General features: G+C 38.2%; 1 protein-coding gene across 1 annotated transcript in view; it reads left to right on the top strand.

Annotated features, from left to right (window-relative positions):
• LOC111333631 (structural maintenance of chromosomes flexible hinge domain-containing protein 1) overlaps positions 1 to 18,515 on the top strand; it is a gene marked incomplete in the record, with an annotated part of 34,276 nt that overhangs the window by 10,434 nt on the left and 5,327 nt on the right. Inside the window, 27 exon segments of the mRNA XM_088747042.1 lie at positions 1,554 to 1,655; positions 2,081 to 2,167; positions 2,281 to 2,397; positions 3,121 to 3,188; positions 3,325 to 3,401; positions 4,639 to 4,738; positions 4,938 to 5,010; positions 5,915 to 6,054; positions 10,653 to 10,787; positions 10,875 to 11,040; positions 11,364 to 11,431; positions 11,536 to 11,598; positions 11,693 to 11,775; positions 11,960 to 12,086; positions 12,354 to 12,434; positions 12,677 to 12,781; positions 13,475 to 13,528; positions 14,356 to 14,481; positions 14,582 to 14,661; positions 14,934 to 15,005; positions 15,084 to 15,169; positions 15,999 to 16,120; positions 16,344 to 16,405; positions 16,776 to 16,863; positions 17,042 to 17,173; positions 17,762 to 18,047; positions 18,499 to 18,515. Of these exon segments, the coding sequence (XP_088603168.1) occupies positions 1,554 to 1,655; positions 2,081 to 2,167; positions 2,281 to 2,397; positions 3,121 to 3,188; positions 3,325 to 3,401; positions 4,639 to 4,738; positions 4,938 to 5,010; positions 5,915 to 6,054; positions 10,653 to 10,787; positions 10,875 to 11,040; positions 11,364 to 11,431; positions 11,536 to 11,598; positions 11,693 to 11,775; positions 11,960 to 12,086; positions 12,354 to 12,434; positions 12,677 to 12,781; positions 13,475 to 13,528; positions 14,356 to 14,481; positions 14,582 to 14,661; positions 14,934 to 15,005; positions 15,084 to 15,169; positions 15,999 to 16,120; positions 16,344 to 16,405; positions 16,776 to 16,863; positions 17,042 to 17,173; positions 17,762 to 18,047; positions 18,499 to 18,515 (2,717 nt within the window).

The following is an 18,515-nucleotide window of genomic DNA, read 5'->3' as shown; positions in this document are numbered from 1 at the left end:
AAAAAAAATTCCATGCACACCAATTAACCCTGAAACATATCCATGCTATGGCCAAAAAAATTCATACGAGAAATGGTAACGAAAAAGATTCCCACATTTTGAAATCTCCCCACCCCTCCCCCCCAATAGCTTTTCACGCATTACCCAGGCACTCTTACCTGGCGTTGTTTAGTAGACGCAGCAATAAAGTCCTTTGGCAAACTACAGATTCTTATTTCGCAAAGTACAGATTTTCCATTTCGTTTCTTGGCTCATATAGCACGACAGGTCGATGTTGTCAGCCAATGAACCAGGACGCAGACAGTGGACATGACGTTCAAGATCGCATTTCAACTCGAGTCAGAACTAGTTTGCCTTGATTTTGTAACAATGTCAACATCTGGTCTCACGCAATGCGATGACTTGTATTTTCTATTGCCAAGAAAAAGAAGAAAGGGACCCTCGACTAGGAACATGGGCTGCGAAATTAAAAGAAAAACAAAAAAAGGGACCCTCAACTTCGACATAAGACCCTTGACCCTTGATGGCTCGAGCAAAAGTTAGACTCGCCTGACCTGTTAGAAAATGTAACGCAAGGGTCTCCTGTGTAGCAAATGTATGCAAAGGTCATCACCAGGATAATCTCCCACCTTACTTTAATTTTGACCAGGAAATTTCATTTCGCAAACTACAGATTTTCCATTTCGCAAACTACAGATTTTCCTTTTCACAAACTACAGATTTTCCATTTTGCAAACTACAGATTTTCCATTTCATTTTGCAAACTACAGATTTTTCATTTCGTTTCATTTTGTTTCGCAAACTACAGTAAGCCATGAACCACCATAGGTATGAATATTGTTCTGATAACAGAGTGAATCACCAAAGGTATGAAGAGTGTTCTTTCTGAGGTTTGAGACTCCAAAGTCCCCTAAGTGTTGACAATTTGTTTTAAATTTGTGCAAAAAGTATGATTCTGGAGACTGCCATTCTTTAAACTACTTACTAGCAAGTTGACTATGTACACAAAACTGTAATGTGCAGTTCACCAACAGCTGTTTCTCTGGTTATCCCTTGAAAACATCATTTGTATCAAGAGTGCATTTTCTGTATCCTCTAATTGGTTAAACAGTTCACCAAGAGCAGGTAAAAAAAAGGAGCGAGTTTCTTTTGTAATATGAATCAGCCAGGTTGCTAAGCAAGATTAAAAATGGCCACCCTATGAAGTCACATTTGAAAAACATTTGAAGACAAGGAAAACTAGTTAACTTACGATCTCAAAACGGAGGGAATATCATGATTTCATATAATTTTTGACGGTAGAGATAGTGGTCATATGGTGTTTGTAACAGTACATTTTGTCTTTTTACAAAATCACTTTTAACCAATCTTTTCTCATCTAAATTATTATATTACCATTTAAATATTTTTACTTTTCTTCTTTTTTAATTCTTGAAAATGTTCAGTCACCAAGAGAGGAGCCTCAAGCCTCATCCACCACAGTTGGACAACTGTAGTTGTTACTAACGGTAACGATAGATTTTTAAAACCCTTTGTTGTCATCATTTGGACAGGTGCTATGAGGGTTGATATTCTCAGTGGCAAAGGAGAATCAGTCAACAAACTTCCTGGTGACAGAAGAAGATTGTTGGTTGAATTAAAGGTTATCTGGCATGGTATGTAACTTTATGCCGTGTAACTGCCTAATTGTGAAACATTACAGCTTAAGCTTTGTCTTGCAAAGTCCAAAAAGAGATCTACTGTTTGGTAAGCCACAGATGGACAATCAAGTAATTTCCGTAACACTGGTATGGTTCTGTGAGGAGGAAACTGAGAGCAAGGTGCCTGGTACATTTCATATAGAGTTAGTTCCCCTTGTCTCTGGCTTGGGGGAAACAATGGGCTGTAAGCCATGTACCCCCTGGTTTTTACTTGCCAACTCTCTCTCATCTCCCTAGGAGATGTTTTGGGCCTTCTAGTCTGCCCCTTTTTATGTTCAATTGTACTGGTGGTAGCCATTTTGCAAGGAATGCTAAAATACATGAACGAGGCATCACTTTTGTTTTAATTATCACTCACAAAATCTTCCTTTGACCCTTAGGTAATGACAAAGATGGTGATAAAGTGATAACCAACCATGTCTGTCAACATGGAGGAAAGAACTGGCCTTACTGGTTCAGAAAAATGGGTACAAACATCTATTGATCTCAATCATTGATTCTTGTGTACAGAATCTCAAGATATGTGATAACATTATTAGAAGTTACTGAAATATTCAAATATTTTTACTTTCTCTTGCAGAGAATATTACACACTTAGGTCCTCATACTCTCCAACTTCAAGTGTTGTTGGGTGACACTTCAGCTGGTTCTTCAATCAAGAGTCTTCCTTGTCACCGCATCAAGTTCACTGTTACAGGTGAAAAGTGTTGTTCCTAAGGCTTCCTGCTCTCTAACCTGAATTACAGCATAACAAAGTGGTTAACCTTTGAACCTAGGAGTCTAAAAACTCCTTCCTTTGTCACTGTCAGGCTTGAACTAGAAGATATTAGAGCTGACCCACAGCTGTGCTATAGCAGCACCTGCTGTCCTCTGGCTCCTTACTTTTTCTCTTGGGTGACTAGGGAACCTTAGCTTCTTCATGACAAGCATAGATTTCAAAATTTCAGAACACTGGGCTCCCTTCACTTTTTCTAAGAGCACAGCATTGTGACCTGCTTTTGAATTTAAAGATAAAAGCAATTGAGTTTTGCCACAACTTTATGAATTTGAGAAAATTAATATTTCTAACTGCTTGAAAATGGCTACTTCTGTCTGATTGCAGTCTTGACCTTAACAAAGGCATGTTTAAGAGTGTGTTTATTAGGTTGTTACTGGTTATAATATTTGTCTGTTAATGTCATTTGTGAATTGCAGTGTCAGCAATACCAATAAACTACTGCTTAGGCCAGCGGAATATCTGTCAAGCAACTTGTTTTGGGTGTTTCCCTTGTTGTAGTAGAATAACAAAAGCACTATTTGAGATAACTTATTGCTTGTAGTTATTCTCTCCTTCTTATTAGCATTGCCTTTCCAGCCTTGCTATACCAGAATTTCTGTCACTAACCTGGTTCTTTTTCTTGTAAATATTGTGTTTTTTTAGAGGCCCACCCAAATAAATTTACAGTTGGAATGTTGGAGACGCCTCTCAGAGTTGGAGTGCCTTTCCAGGTAGTGAAACATTTTAGAGTGAAACTGAACTGGCACACAACTGTGTGATGAATTATGCATTTATTCAAGAATAATTATAATGGAAATAGTTGTAACCTGTTTCTTTGTACTTTTTTCTTATTAACCTTTACTAAAGATTCCCCTCAATTTGCTGGATGAATTTAACAACCCCTCAAAATTAGCAGAGGAGATGTCTCCCATTTTAAATGCAAGGTAAGAACCTCTGCATGGCAACTTTTCGTTAAAATACAATAGTGCTCAAAGCTATGACTATTGTGGTAGAAAGGGGTGATTGGGAAAAATCTGGTGACTAAATTTGTGGTGTAGAATAAGTTTCCAATGTAACAACCTCTGTTTGGCAGCCATGTGGGGAGTTAACATGTCTTGGTAACTTCCTTAATGTGGTCTGAAGTTAAGGCGAGGAAAACAGTTTCATGTTTATTAACAATTTGCCCATTCCTCCTTGGTTTTCCAATGGTAAGGCCTTGAGAAGTCATGCAAGTCTCCAAATGAAATGCCACTCATACTGCTCAGTCCAAAGACAAACCATGTGGCCAGTGACTCAGTTCATGATGTTTTGTTGTATTGAGTCTATTTTTCAATTTAAGGTCATCATTTGGCATTGTTGAAAAAAGTTTAATTTGGAGCCCCACAAAAGATTCACCTTGATTCTGACAAGAACCCTGTCCCCTCTTACTGAACTGCAACCTCTTGCTAGATCTCAGCAGTGTCTTCAGTTCTGACAGAAAATACAACATACTGTTCCTTGTAGCCAAGGCTTATCACCAGCTGGTTTAGATTGTGAGAATCAATTCATTGATAGTATACTGATATTTTTCCTGTCTGCATGGGCTCATTACCCAGGGGCTAGCTTTTGGATTAAAAAAAAGGACTGGTTAAGTTATCCACAGGGCTCGAATTTAATTTTTGGATCACTAACCCTTTGGGTTAGTAGACATCTTTTTTACTAACCAAATTATCAAGTTTGGTATTCAAGCTTACAAGGTAAGATATCTCAAATATTAAACACTTTGATAGTAACGACTAGGACAAATTAAAGAGTTGCTGAAATTGTATGGTGACCTTAAAAACATTGACAATTATGCGCCTTTTTTATTTCCCTCTCATTTACCATGATTAGTCAAGAACAGTACATCTACAGCACATTTTCTTAAAAGAGTTTATGTTGATTAAACAACTTGAGTATTCTGTAAGTATTCCTCTGAGAGGCAGGTCTATGTGCTCTTTTTCCTGAGGTCTACCAATGTTTAAATATGTTAGAAAATTTTACCAGCCATGTTGGGTTAGTTGGACACATTTTTAGTAACCCAAGGTTGAAAATTACTAACCATTGGTTAATGGGTTACCACTAATTTCGAGCCCTGATCCACAGTCTTCTCCAGACCATAGGTAATGTAGTAATTAAAACAAAATATTGTTTGTTCTGCAGTGGTCTGGAACTTGCCCATCAAGGAACATCAGTGAAAGGAAACAGCCTGATTGTCAAGGGTGTAATTGCTCTGGGCTCTGTTCCATCACATGCAGGCAAGGTCAGGGGTGGTTGACTTTTTTATTGCATCAGTTGATGTATCAGCAAAGCACCTTACAATTGAATGCTTTCACTGATGCATAATTATATAATTATGTAATCCTGAATTATGGTTAAGCTGTAAAATGCTGTCTCGCCAACTAAATAATAAATTAATAACCAGTAACTAAATAGAATTTTTTTTTTCATTGCTGACAAAGGACTTCAATCTAAAGATTACCCTGCCAGGTCTTGAGGAAGGTTCACAGAGCTTGAAGATTAGGTTACTACCAGGTGAATAAATGTTTGGTGGATGAGAAGTCTGATGATAAATGTGTGATACAATTGAATTAGGTAATGGCCTATGATAGTCAGAGCCAAGTTGTGGTCAGTTATGATATTTATTAACCTCAGCAGTCAACTGCTATCTACCTTAAATGGAAGTTGAGTGCCTGTTGTGTTTATGGGCTTTGACTGTGGCCAGCCATCCCGAGATAGAATGCCAAGGCTATAGTCAACACTAATCAGATCTATGGAAAGAAAAAAACCACGGAAGGTGGGGTGGTAAGGTGCTCAAATATAATTGTTGAAAACAGCTTGGGACTGTTGTAAAACAGTGACCGACAAATTACTCATGAACTCTATGATGGCAGCTGCAGTGGAGGTTTAATGGGGACTTTAAGCAGTCAGGATGGCAACACCACGGAAGACTTAAGTTAAAAAATCAGTTTCAACTTTTAGTTAGAATTTCGAAAATGGCTGCATGTGTTTACCGTCTCATAGGGCCCCAGACCTCAAACTCAACATAACGCATAAAAGTAGCATTGAGTTCCAAATGTAAATTAAAATAATTTGCCGCCGCGGTTTCACTTCGCAGATGACGTAAGTTTTGGTGATTTCACATTGTTGTTTTGCAAAGGATGGCTAAGAAATGTACAAAGTTTTAAAACGCACATGCTGAGCTATTGTTCTGCCAATTAGATCTATTGTTTTTCCACGTTCTCGTTGCCGTAGCTGTCATGATTTGCTTAAAGTCCCTAATGTTCCATATGAGAGGGCACAAATGAGATTGACTGCTGAAAAAAAAATTCCATAAAACTGAGATCATGGTTATTAATTTGACCTCTTAAGTACTCTGTTATTTTAACACAGTGACTATATCAGGTTGTAGCTGACCAGAGAGTTATATGTCACACAGGTCCTCCTGAATCATTAGTAGTTACCCCTGACAGTGATGACATCACAGTTGAAAACAACAGCTCACTTCAGTTACAAGTGCAAGTCCAAGATAAAGCTGGCAACCTTACAGTTCAGCCCAGACTTAATGTTGTCTGCAAGGTACTATTTAAACAAACCACTTGTTATGTAGTCAGACATGTAAAGGTATGCTATGATAACTTAGTTTTCTGAGCTTTCACTGATATACAGCATCAACAGGGAATGTAGATGGAATCTTTGAAGGGAGGAGTTTATCAGGCAAGTTGTTAGGCTAGATAATAGAGGTTCAGCAGACAATAGGACAGGCCCCGGTTGTTCAAAGGATGGATAAATTTATCCACCGGATAAGCTTATCCGGTGGATAAAAAGGCTATCCACTGGATAGTTATCCGGCGGATAAAAAGTTGTTGCAGAAAGCACGGATAGCGAGACGTATAACTATCCGATGGATAATTCGGTATCCAAGCAGTTGCTATGGTTACAGCCCAGGCGTTGCGTGATCTGTTCGCTCGCGCGTGCTAGTGGCGAGACAACATAGCAGAAAATGTTGCTCCTTCTCCGGCAAAGCGCGCTAGAAAACCCAATTTTACACCCGCCAAAGGCGCAGTTATTTTGGAAGAGGCGGAAGAAAATATAAACATTATCAAAAGTAAATTTTCCTCGACACTTTGTAATAAAAACAAAACGCGAATATGGGAGGAAATAACCGAGAAAGTCAATGCCCTTGGAGTTTCCAAAAGAACTGTTGTGGAGGTAAAAGAAAAGTGGAGAGGAATGGTGAGTGGAGCAAAAAGAGAGCACAACAAATGTATCACGGCAGTAAAGAAGACCGGGGGTGGAAAGAAACCGGCTTCTCCAAAGGCTACCACAGCCAAAATTATCGAGCTCTTCGAAACGGATCCGTCTTTCAGCGGCATTTTGGGCGGTATCGACTCAGGTAAGCCACTAATGTTTACAAGTTTGTTGACTTACGATGATACTTACCACAGTGTGCTGATTGTTTCTGCCGTTCTTTGTTTAAACATGACGCAGGGTAGCAGGTGATTTTTCTTCTTTTGGAAAGTTCACAATCCCTGTAATTCGTCTACGTTTCGAAAATTCAGCGGACCCTTGTTGAATTGAATCGATCGAGAAAAGCTAAGCTGCTCTTGTATCGTGGCCGAAAAGTACTTCTAGACTTAAACGTTTCACACATTCGGACCCATTTTTCGTAATTTTTTTCCATTTTGATTGTGAAGTGAACAAACGCTACCTTAATCATCGATATTCCAGAGCGTTTTTTTTTCAGAACGGTTTCCTTGGCAGTCCGCAATGTATTTAGAGATGACTTACTTGTCTGAACTTCTCCTTTTTAAAGGTTCTTGACAGCTGATAATTGTTGTCATTGAAATTAATTCCTTTTATTATAATAAATATATTTTTTAATTCAATAGGAGTGTTAACTCAAATTTTCTAGAGTAATTTTCAAGGAATGCGTACCAATTTATGGTCAGAACTTACACCATATAGGAATCAAAGGTTTAATACATTTTGTACAAATTCTACACAGCACAGGTTTCAGACTTATCAACAGTGGATACAGGGGTTCTTGGAATAGAAACTGAACTTCACCCTGTTGCTTCACACTGCATACTTCCAGACACCTGTGAATCCACAGACCCCAGTGAACTGTCACAGCTAGATTGCCCCAGTATGAATTCTGATACAGTTCCATCAGTACCATTGGAGGAGCCAGCAATACTTGCCAAGCCACACTCAAGAAAAAAGGTCACCATTGATGACATCAATGAAATGCACTTTGAAGTCCTTAAAAAGGAAAATGTAAAACTTGACCTAGAAATTGAAAATCTAAAACTAAAGAATACATGAAAACAATAACCACAATTAGTTGTACATGGTATATAGCAGCCATCCACACTTTCCTGAAAGGAACATATTGTGGTCATCAAAGATTTCCATGAACAATGAAATAAATAATGCATTAATCTTGTAACCATGCAAAGATTTCCCATAAAGCCATTGGGTCTCATTGTTGATGGACCATACCATTTACAGTACATATCAACATTTTTGCAATGAAATGTATGTTTGAGCTTGAGCCCCCTGTGTAGAACTTAAAAAAAAGTGTTAGCAATGTGCTCCCTGACAGCATTACCAGTTTCACGGCCATGATACTGACTGTGAAGGTCAGGAGCACACCCTTCATCATCCATTTCACAGTCCTCTGGATCTGGCTCCCTTAAACTTATAGCAAGGTTATGTAAAATACAACAAGCTACAATTATTGAGCACACCCTGTGAGGAGCCATCCTTACTTCGGAGTGCAGCACATGAAATCTCCTTTTTAACACCCCAAAAGTTCGCTCAATGGTACATCGCGTTATTTTGTGAGCTCTGTTGAAACGTTCTTCCAGTGGTGTTTTGGGGTTGAGATAGGGAGTCATGAGGAATGGGGAACATGCATATCCACTATCTCCAAGTAGTACACCATCTGCCAGACCAGTTCCTTCCAGGTCACGCCCTATGGCTGATGTTCGAAAAATGTGGCTATCATGTGTAGAGCCAGGCCATCTAGCCACAACATTTGTAAACATTTCTACAAAATTCAATTACATTCAATGCAACACAAATGGTTTTTACGTCCAACAGTGAAAAAAAACATTAGCAATTTATAGTGCAAGTGTACGTTTGCCTAGTCTTAAATTGTATTCCCGTTAAAGTTTCGTAATGTGAGCATACACACAGACCCTAAATTTGGAGCTGTAATCGTAAGGTTTTTGTAAATTCATTTTGTCAAAACGAAGTGTTCGAAACTGGATTGCCGCTTGCATTTAAACCACAGTTTACAACCAACATCAATTAACTACAACCTATCCCTTTTCTAGAAATGGTAGATTCCAAGAGATTTCTTGACATGTATCTTTGAGTAACAGCAAATTACATGTTATTAAACAATGCTACTTAGCGAGAGAATGCTCTGTAAAATTATGTTATGTTTCAGCACTCAATCCAACACAGTCCACTGAAAATGTCCGTGTTGGAAGACACATCAAGTGATCACCGATGAATATTTTCCTTGCGGTCGTATCACCATTCGAAGGCTCAACACTTGTTAGCAAACAAGATCGATTACAGTTGAGAGTTCCCGAATGGAAAGGGAGATCTCACGGTTCGAAAACTCAATTATTTCAATCAATTCATTCAGTTCGTTTCGTCGTAAATTGTGTACATGCGTGAATCTTGGGATCACATGATTGATCACATGCGTTACTCAAGCCAATCACTCGCACATTCCTCCCTACGTGACAGAAAAGCGTTACAATTTTAAAGCGAAATTCTTCGGCTTTCATGCTCATATTTGGGACAAAATAATACCTGAAATACACATGAGATAGTAAGCATAGTAAAGCTTGGGTTAAACGGAATGTTACCCTTTGCTATACAAATAATGAGAGCAACACAAACTTGCTTACCTCGATGGTCGCAGATTGCCTGGACATTGATTGAATGAAATCCTTTCCGGTTCACGAAGTCCGGCTCGTTTTCGTGAGGGGCCTTTATTCTGACATGAGTACCGTCGATGCACCCGATAGCACAGGGAAAATCACCTACTCTGAACAAACCTTGCTTTATTTCGTCTCGTTCTGCACGAGTGCACGGAAATTTTATGAAGTCGCCTATCTTTGCAGTCAAGGCTTTTGTCACCCGGCGAACTATCCGGCTGACAGTCGACTTGTCAAATCCCTGAAAAGTGTCACCTATTACTTGAAGAAACGAACCCGAAGCTAAGAATCTGAGGGTGATAAGGACTTGCATTCTAGCAGGAACAGCACGGTTGCGATTTGTTTGGGGAGCGATATCGTCTGCAACAAGGCCAACGATGTACTGTAGCGCCTCTCGTCCAAAACGATACCTGGATCTAAATTCAGCGTCTGTATATGTTTCAAACGGATCGAGTTGGCGGCGATAAATTCTCCTTTTTCTTCGATGTTGATTGTCGGGAAGGTTACAGCGAAGAAGATGTAACTGTCGAGCAGCCATTTTATTTGTGTTTATCCGGTGGATAAAACTTATACTACCTACCTAACCATGGATAAATTTATCCACTGGATAGTGAGTGGATAGCGCTATCCATGCTTTCAACAACCGATATGACGCCATGGATAAAATTTATCCACTGGATAGCGATTTATCCAGAGGATAAGAAGTTATCCATGCTTTGAACAACCGGGGCCAGGACAATGGCAGTAATGTAAATACAGTAGAAATAGTTGGAACAAAATGTCTATGTAGAAGATAAAATAAATATAGTCAGGGTAAATAAAATAGTCAGAATAAAAGGTCTTCGAGTTTGGTACACTTCTCCCTGGAGTTGATTTTGGGCTCAAGTTTTCTAAACTTTAGTGCCTCAAGGAGGTGAGGGTCTATTTTGGTTGTTGATAATGTCAAGCTTTATTTTCGCATATTTGGTGATCCCTTGGCATGTGAGTTAGTGCTTGAACATGGATGATTTGTTGTTGTTTAAATATTCTTTTTATGTTTTAATATAATCTTCATGTTTGCTTTGCCAACAATGTCTAGAGAACTGTGATCTTCATTATGTATCTGGGGTGAACTGATGAGGGTTTTTGACAGCAGAAGCTCACTGGGATTGTCTTGAAGTTTCCAATACACAAATAAAGGAAGGACTAAATTGCATTTCATAACCTCTGTTTCAGCTCACAGGCACACCAGGTCTACCAACATACATTGGAGACTGTAGCTCTTCAGGGAAAGTAACTTTAACAGGTCCTGATATTAGTCTGAAGCAAATCACCAAAAGCACAAAACTCAAAGCCAAGATTGAACTACAGGTTTGTTATAATGTTGCATTTCAGTCTCTTTGAATCAACTACACCACAATTATACTTAAACCAGTTTTAATATCTGCATATCACCAGCATCATAAGGAAGTGCCTGCTTTGGAAAGGAATGTTGTAGTGATACCCAGCAGTAAAGCGGCAAAACTGGAAGTTTTTCACCAACCAGTGGTTGGCAGACAGAGGAAAAAAATAGAAGATGGACAGGAGTTGCCATGTGTAGTAGGATATATGTTGACTGGATTAAGTACGTACTCAATCTGTCTGCTTGATCATTTTTTGTTGAGTGAACCCTATTCTATGTGACTGTGTCTATGTAATAGGATCTTATTGGCTTTACATTATACTAAATTTCAGTCATTAATTATGCAAAATGTGCTCTGCAGAAAGTTTTGCCAGGTTGAAAGAGTGGAAGGCAGCTACATGTAGAACATTTCTTTAATTAGTAACTTCATCTGGCAGAAAGACTAGAGGCTGATAACAACTACAGCTGAAATGAGTACAAAGTCCTGTGGCAAGCATTTTATTTTACAAAGCCTGTGATTCATAATCTTCTGAACACATTGACAGGTTTTAGAATTCTGGATGAAGGCCAGAGAGAAGTTACCATTGACTACTCATTAGCAAGCAGGTTCAAGGTAGGTGGGAAAAAAGGGCTGGGTGATGATGGGTAGATTTTAATTGGAGGAATACGTGTGTTTTTGTCATGATATTGAATCTGAATCATTTCATATATATATAGGTGAACTGGACCCCCAAAGTCTCCAAAGATCTCATCAAACAAGGAATTCTTCCAGATGTTAAGGTGTCCTAACTTGACTAAGACCAATTAATTATGATTTTTTTAGTTAGTGGAACCCTTTAGTACAATTGATTGTGTTCTTTCTGTTCTGTAACAGGCACCGTTTTCTTGTGATGAACCAAAGTATTGCCAAGTGAGCATGACTGGTGGAGTAGGACTTGAATTTTCTTTCACAATTAAGTAAGCAGTTTTTAAAGTTTGCCAGCCATGCATTATGTTATGGGAATGTTTTCTTGTCGCTAAAGTGAAGAAGATCTAACTTCAGTGTTCTCTTCACGAAATTAAAGGAAGGAGCAAACCATTGGAAACATGTTGGTCGTGTTTAAATAATAAATAGGTGTTATTTTTGGTTATGTTTTGTCAGACCTTTGGCTGATGTACCAAGCATCCTCAAGTGCTCATGTGACGAGCCACGCCTCAGATTAGGAGAACCGTTATCATCTGATATAATCCTGTCAGCTACTGACAAACATGGCAACAAAACTGGCAAGGTGAGAAGATCTCAGCAAAGGCAACTCAAACCCACCTCTACTGGCATACTTTAGTTCCTTCAGTTGTTTGTTTTGAGAAGATCTAATAATGGACCAGTGAAGTGATAAACATTTCAGTCACATCAGATGATGTGATCTGATTTCAACACGTGACCCACATTGTGAGATACCCTTCTTGATGTACATGTTAGAACTTTCATCATTTCAAAAAATATCTTCACTTACAAAGTAAAATTTATTAACATTTGATTAAACATTTATTTGTAGTTACCAAACAGTGTGTTACCTGAGTTTCATGTTTCTTCGGATGGTTTAAAAGAAAGCGAAGTGCAATTGGGATTCATTGCAGTAAGTGTCAGTTGGCTTTTATCTTAATCTATATAATTATTAATTGTTTATCACTTATTCCAATCCAAGCTGTTGAAAGACAGACAGAAACCTTTAATTATAAGGCTCAGGGGGGTCCTGTCATGTTTTTGAAAGCAATATGTTATCAATAAGAGTCCTGAGCATTGTATTCTGCTTATGACTTTTGTCCTTTATTTTATGTGATACTGTATGGTTAATTTGATTTAAAATTTTTTTTGTAGGATGGTAATATAGTAATCAAGAACATTCAGTTTGAAGATGGCCCCCTTGGACACAGAGAATTGTCCATTACCTGGAAGGAAATTAAATGTTATCAAAGAGTTGAGGTATCAACAGTTAAATCCCATAACCATTAACATGGACACCTTATCATGAATGTACTGTTTTTTATTACACGACTCGGGCAGTTAGAGGGCCAATAACTAAAATCAACCAATCAAAATGCTCTATTGCCGGTCCAATATTCTCTAAGTATTGGACCGGGCACTGTCCCGAATGGTCCCAAATGATACTGCTCTTGTGTCCCTTTGAACTTCATTTGTATAATAAATCTCTTATTAAACAAGCTTGCTCGGGACCGTACTGGAAGAATATCAGCCCTTGGTCTTTTTTGTACGGACCTCACTGCGCTCGGTCCGTACTGTCAAGACCTTGGGCCAATATTCTTCCAGTACGGCCCTCGCACCTGGTTAATAAGATATATATACACCATGTTGTAACTACAACTTATCAAAGAGTTGAGGTATCTACAGTTAAATCAAAACTATTTACATGGACACCTTTTCATCAATTTATTGTTTGATACACTGTCGGTAGTTGATTATCATTGTGAAGTAGCTGGTTTAACTTTATTCATAAACTTCAGATTCTTTAGAAATTTATGACATCACTAAAGTTAATAAGATCAAACAGTATTTGTATCTTGTGCCAATTGTAATTCAAAGTGTGTTTTGTGATGGCTGTTGTTTATTGTGCATTTTTCATGTAACAGTGCATTTGTTATGATTGCTTTTCTACAGATTACGGCAGGTCCTCCTGCCAAACTCAGGGTTCTCGATATTGATCATTCAGAGGTACTCAAGAACTATTTTGATTTCCTCTGCATTTTGCAAGTGTTTTTAATACAAACAAATTACAGTCAGTCAGTCAGCCAGTAATTTTATCAACTTGTCAAATCTTCTAGCTGACCACAAGTGGTCTACTAATCAAGGACACTTAAAATTACAGTAAAATCTAAAATTCACACTAAGATATTTAGTACAGGTGTATAAGTATATAACAATGTATAAATATATAGATTACAATGAAATTTTTACACTAAGTTAAATTGCCTATACTTTTGACTAAAATTAATTGGTACTTGACAATTATAATAACATAATAATTCAACTCCAGGTAATTAAGAATTACAAATGTTGAATTATGTTCCTATGTTCACTTGTTTATTTAAGTACAATGACAGTGCTGACAATGTAGTCATCAGTATGAACCATCCACTATGTCGTGAAAATGGTTAAATTATTGTCAGCTGTTGATTGGAAATTCTCTATCCTAGTTTAACTTCATTTAGCTTTGTAGTCATATTATTAATATTATTTTGTTAGTGACATTTTCCATTCATCTTAGTGCTCAATAATTGACTAGAATCATTGCAATAGGCCATTTTACAGTTGTGTACTTAGTTGCCAAGCCTTTGATTCAGAGTGAGGCTGAAGGTGACCTTGTTGTGATAGAGACCTGTATCTACTTAGCATGATAACAAAGTGATTTACATTTGAAAGGCAGCAAGGTTTGTATCATAACAAGGTCAACCCTAGCCTCACTCCCATTCAAAGGCTTGGCAACCAAGCACACAACTGTAAAATGGACTATTGGTTTGTCCTGTATGATTTCACTGCAGCCTTTGTCAGTTTACAATGACACCAGAATGCCAGTCCCACTCAAAGTGCAGTTATGTGATAACCTTGGAAACCCTTCAGATGAGCCTAATGTTAAGGTGGTCCTGAACTGTGACAGGGGACTTAAGGTCAGAATATGAGCTGGAAATTGTCAATACAGAGGAGCCATGATAATACTTGCACAAACTATCCCAAATGTAAATACTGTATTTTTTTATTTGTACGCAGTTAACCCCAACACCTGGTGTTCAGAAGACAGACGACAAAGGTCAAGCTTCATTTGGTCATCTCACTGTTGGTGCAGTCAGGTATATGGTGCAATAAGACAGACCCCATTGGTCCATTCTGAAGTTTTTATCACATACAGACATAAATTTAGCATAGTCAAGTGAAAAGAGAAGAACTTGATTTAACCTGAAATACTGTTGTGAGTCAGCCATGCAGGGTAAGATATCTGTTAGATGAGCAAGTGGTATTTACAGTAGATTCTTGCTTGACAAATGAAGTCTGGTAACTTACTTCAATATACAAAATATATCTTGACCATCAGTGAGAATTTGCATTTGTTCCTGAAACACAGGGGGATGTATGGAATACGAATCAAAGCACTCCTGGGAAGAACAGCTTTAGATGCACCAACAGTGAATGTTAGGTAAGTGAAGCTCAAATGAAGTGATCCATACATGTTTGTATCAGTTTTTTGCAGTATCTGTGAATTTTTCTTAACTAGAGTGGAGCCAGACCCTTCGAAAGCTGTCAAACTCACTGTCACATTTGACTCCAAAGCTCCTTGTGTGGTGGGAGAATTGTTACCAGGTTAGTTACAAACTTATTCTTCAAAATGAAGTTTTGATCTTTACTCATCTCTGTTTCTATTTCTTAGTCTATAACTGCTAGGTCTAATGGTTTTCTTAAACTTAAAAGAAAGATAATGGAGGTGTGCTTACATACATACATAATTGTTTTGTTTGATAAAGCAAGTTAATTAATGGCAACGTATGCTGATGTGGACCTGCTGTAACAGTGTTAAATATCATATAAGTACATGCAAAAGTAAGTAGAAAACTTATTTTACAGATGAAACGCAAATAACTAATTAACTGAAATAAATTATTATTGTTGAAAGTATATAAAATCATCGACGTTGTTGTTGGGTTAGAGCCAAATGAAATTACTTCTATAAACTTGTGAAATTGTGAGTTTTAAATGAGGTAAAGCTTGGAACAGCTTTTAGCTGGGTTGCTAAACAGTTCCAGACTATGTTAGCACGGGGGGTAAAGGAGTCACGAAGAACTTTAGAATGAACAAGTTCAAATCTTAGATTGTCCCTTAGGTTGTAGTTAGTTCTGTGTTTAGAGAACAAGTTTGTAATACTATGCGGCGTCAATTTCTTGCAAGCCTGGTAAGCAATGCAAGCTGGTCTTTTTTTGTACATATAAAGTAGAGAGTTCCATTAGGTCTGAGAACTTCATGTTTAGGGACAGATGGGCTTAAATTGTATATCAATCTGGCAGCACGTGCGTGAGAGTCTTCGAGCTCGGAAAATAAGCTTGATAATCCCTAAACAGAAAAACAATATGTGGCACTGAGTAAGATGGCTTTGAAGTAGATTGATTCCAAAGTGGGTCGGCATTTGTTCTTTCAGTTGTTTCAGCTCATGTCGTAGGAGAGGACGAAGCTGTTATGAAAGCAGCGAGTGCTAAAGATATTGTTTTGAAGATTTGGCACACAAAGGATGGTGCGGTATCTGACAAACCCCCACCTCGGGTAAGATGGTCTGAATACTTTTGCCTGAATTAGGTAGGTAATGTATAAGGCTGCTTCAAAGACATCCAAAACTCAGAGTTAAAGTCATTTCCTCAGGTAATGTTTTTGTTATTTAAACAGGTTAAGAAAGCGTGGGATATGTTGGCTTTGTGTCATTTGGGTTGTTGCATGACCCAGTGTATTTTCTTGTAGATGTGTCCACTAATAATTTCTCTTTTTCAAGGCTACAACTCTCTATCCGTCAAAAAGAAAAGCATCAGATAAAGATGGCGAATTCTACTTCAGGTGTGTTATTTGACTGATTTACGTGGTTTTATTTAGATGCATTTTACATCTGTTTTCCTTAGCGTTTTATGAAAGGTTTTGTCAAGTTTTACACTCATTCTTAGTTGTTAGATCAGTGACGTTATCTGTGTCGATCCTATAGGGACCTCAAGGTGCCTGATGTATCTGGGCCATTCTTAGTTGTTAGATCAGTGACGTTATCTGTGTCGATCCTATAGGGACCTCAAGGTGCCTGATGTGTCTGGGCCATTCTTAGTTGTTAGATCACTGACCTTGTCTGTGTCGATCCTGTAGGGACCTGAAGGTGCCTGATGTGTCCGGGCCATTCTTAGTTGTTAGATCACTGACCTTGCCTGTGTTGATCCTGTAGGGACCTGAAGGTGCCTGATGTATCTGGGCCATACTGTATGGTGATACAGTTTGGATCAGCAGGAGTCGTGACTCTCTCAAGTAAACCGGTTTGTGGATATACCATTTTGTTGAACAATAATCATGACGAGGATCCAAAGTTAGGCCAGTAAATTTATACCAAGTAACAATGGCACGTCACTTTTGCTTTATGGTAAATATAAACCACTCTGTAATATTGAGTGAAAAAAGCTCTATTGATGCATTGTTTAACCACCATGTTTACAGATCACGTTTACAGCAATGCCTGGTCAGCCTGTGAAACTTGAACCAGAATCCATTCCAGCCACACCAACCGTGTCCAACACTCAGAGAACTAACAGCCGAACACTGGTGAAGACACTCAAGTTGCAGCTTAAGGTCCGCTTCATGAACTGTGCTTTAGCTACAATTTATATAAATGATAATTAACAATAATTTCAAGTGCATTTTGGATTGAATAAGAACAGCTAACTTTTCCACTGACTGAGTCTAAATAATTCCAAATGGCCCTAGCTAATCATGTGATTTATTTTTACTTATATTTATTCAAATTCAACTTTCCGCTTTCAATTTTAATTTTCGTCACTAGTAATTATATGATAAACTCAAAGCTTATGACCATGGTAACATGTGAGCATTTACTCCGTTATATCTCTTTACATTGAATGTCTGGTTTGTTTTTCGGATCGTCTCAGCATATTTGTGTCGATCTTGTTTTACCTTCGAAACCAGTTAAAAATGGCTGCTTTAAACTTGGTGGGTCAGGGTGTGTTTCGCCCTTTGTGCATTGTCTTTTTTGTTTGGATTTAGTTACTTTTGATGGAGCTTGGTTTTTGAGTAGTTTTTTTCTGCAGGACAACACTGCATTTCCGACACACAACCAACAATCACCGCGCTGTTCATAAAGGATGAATGCCTTCCGACACTCAATCATCACTGATAAATTGCTCTTAACATTGTTTTCAGGACAAGTTTGATAACCTGACCGGCGAAAATATCCGGGGTAAAGTTGTTATCACAGTTAGTACTCCATCCGAGGGTATCGACGAGATTCCCGCCTTAGCTGGGAATGTGTACCGCATGGAAGTACCCCTCCTCAAGGGTGTGGCCAATGTTCACAACTTGCTCATACAAGAAAATACTGCAGGCAAAGATGGACAAGAATACTTGCTTAACTTTGACACTCAAATCCCAGCTAATGCCTCCCCTCATCCTATTCCGGCATTTACACTGGCTTTCTTGTTCTACAATGGTGAGTCTCTTCTAGACTGATTTATTAAAAAAAATGAAGTTATCTTGATGTCGCCCTCAGTATCGTTTTTCTCTGGCAAAGACACAGATAGTGTTAGTTTGTAATTTTATTCGGTTACCCATAACTAGTCAGTGTGTTGAATCAAAGAATTGAAGAGCTGAATTAAAAGGGAGTAAGTTTCTAAAGAAACTGTGGTGCAGTGCTTCTGTGTGGGAGTTTAATAAGGTAATTTTGGTTCTACCAAGTAAGTTGGTAATGTTAATTGGCCACCTTAAAGAGTTTCAAAGCTGATCTTTCGAGGGTTGGCACTTCGGCAGAGCGAATGACGAGGGGCTAACGCTCAAAATGTCAGCTTGAAATCCTTTACGGCGGTCAGTTTGGGTTATCAACTTAGTTGTTAAAACCAAAATTACCATGAATTAAAAGAGGGTCTCTTTGTTATATTTTGAAGACGTCAGGAAACAACAG

The sequence above is a fragment of the Stylophora pistillata genome, chromosome 2 (genome assembly GCF_964205215.1).
Source record: "Stylophora pistillata chromosome 2, jaStyPist1.2, whole genome shotgun sequence".
NCBI classification, from domain to species: Eukaryota; Metazoa; Cnidaria; class Anthozoa; order Scleractinia; family Pocilloporidae; genus Stylophora; species Stylophora pistillata.
This window is presented reverse-complemented; position numbering and strand designations above follow the sequence as displayed.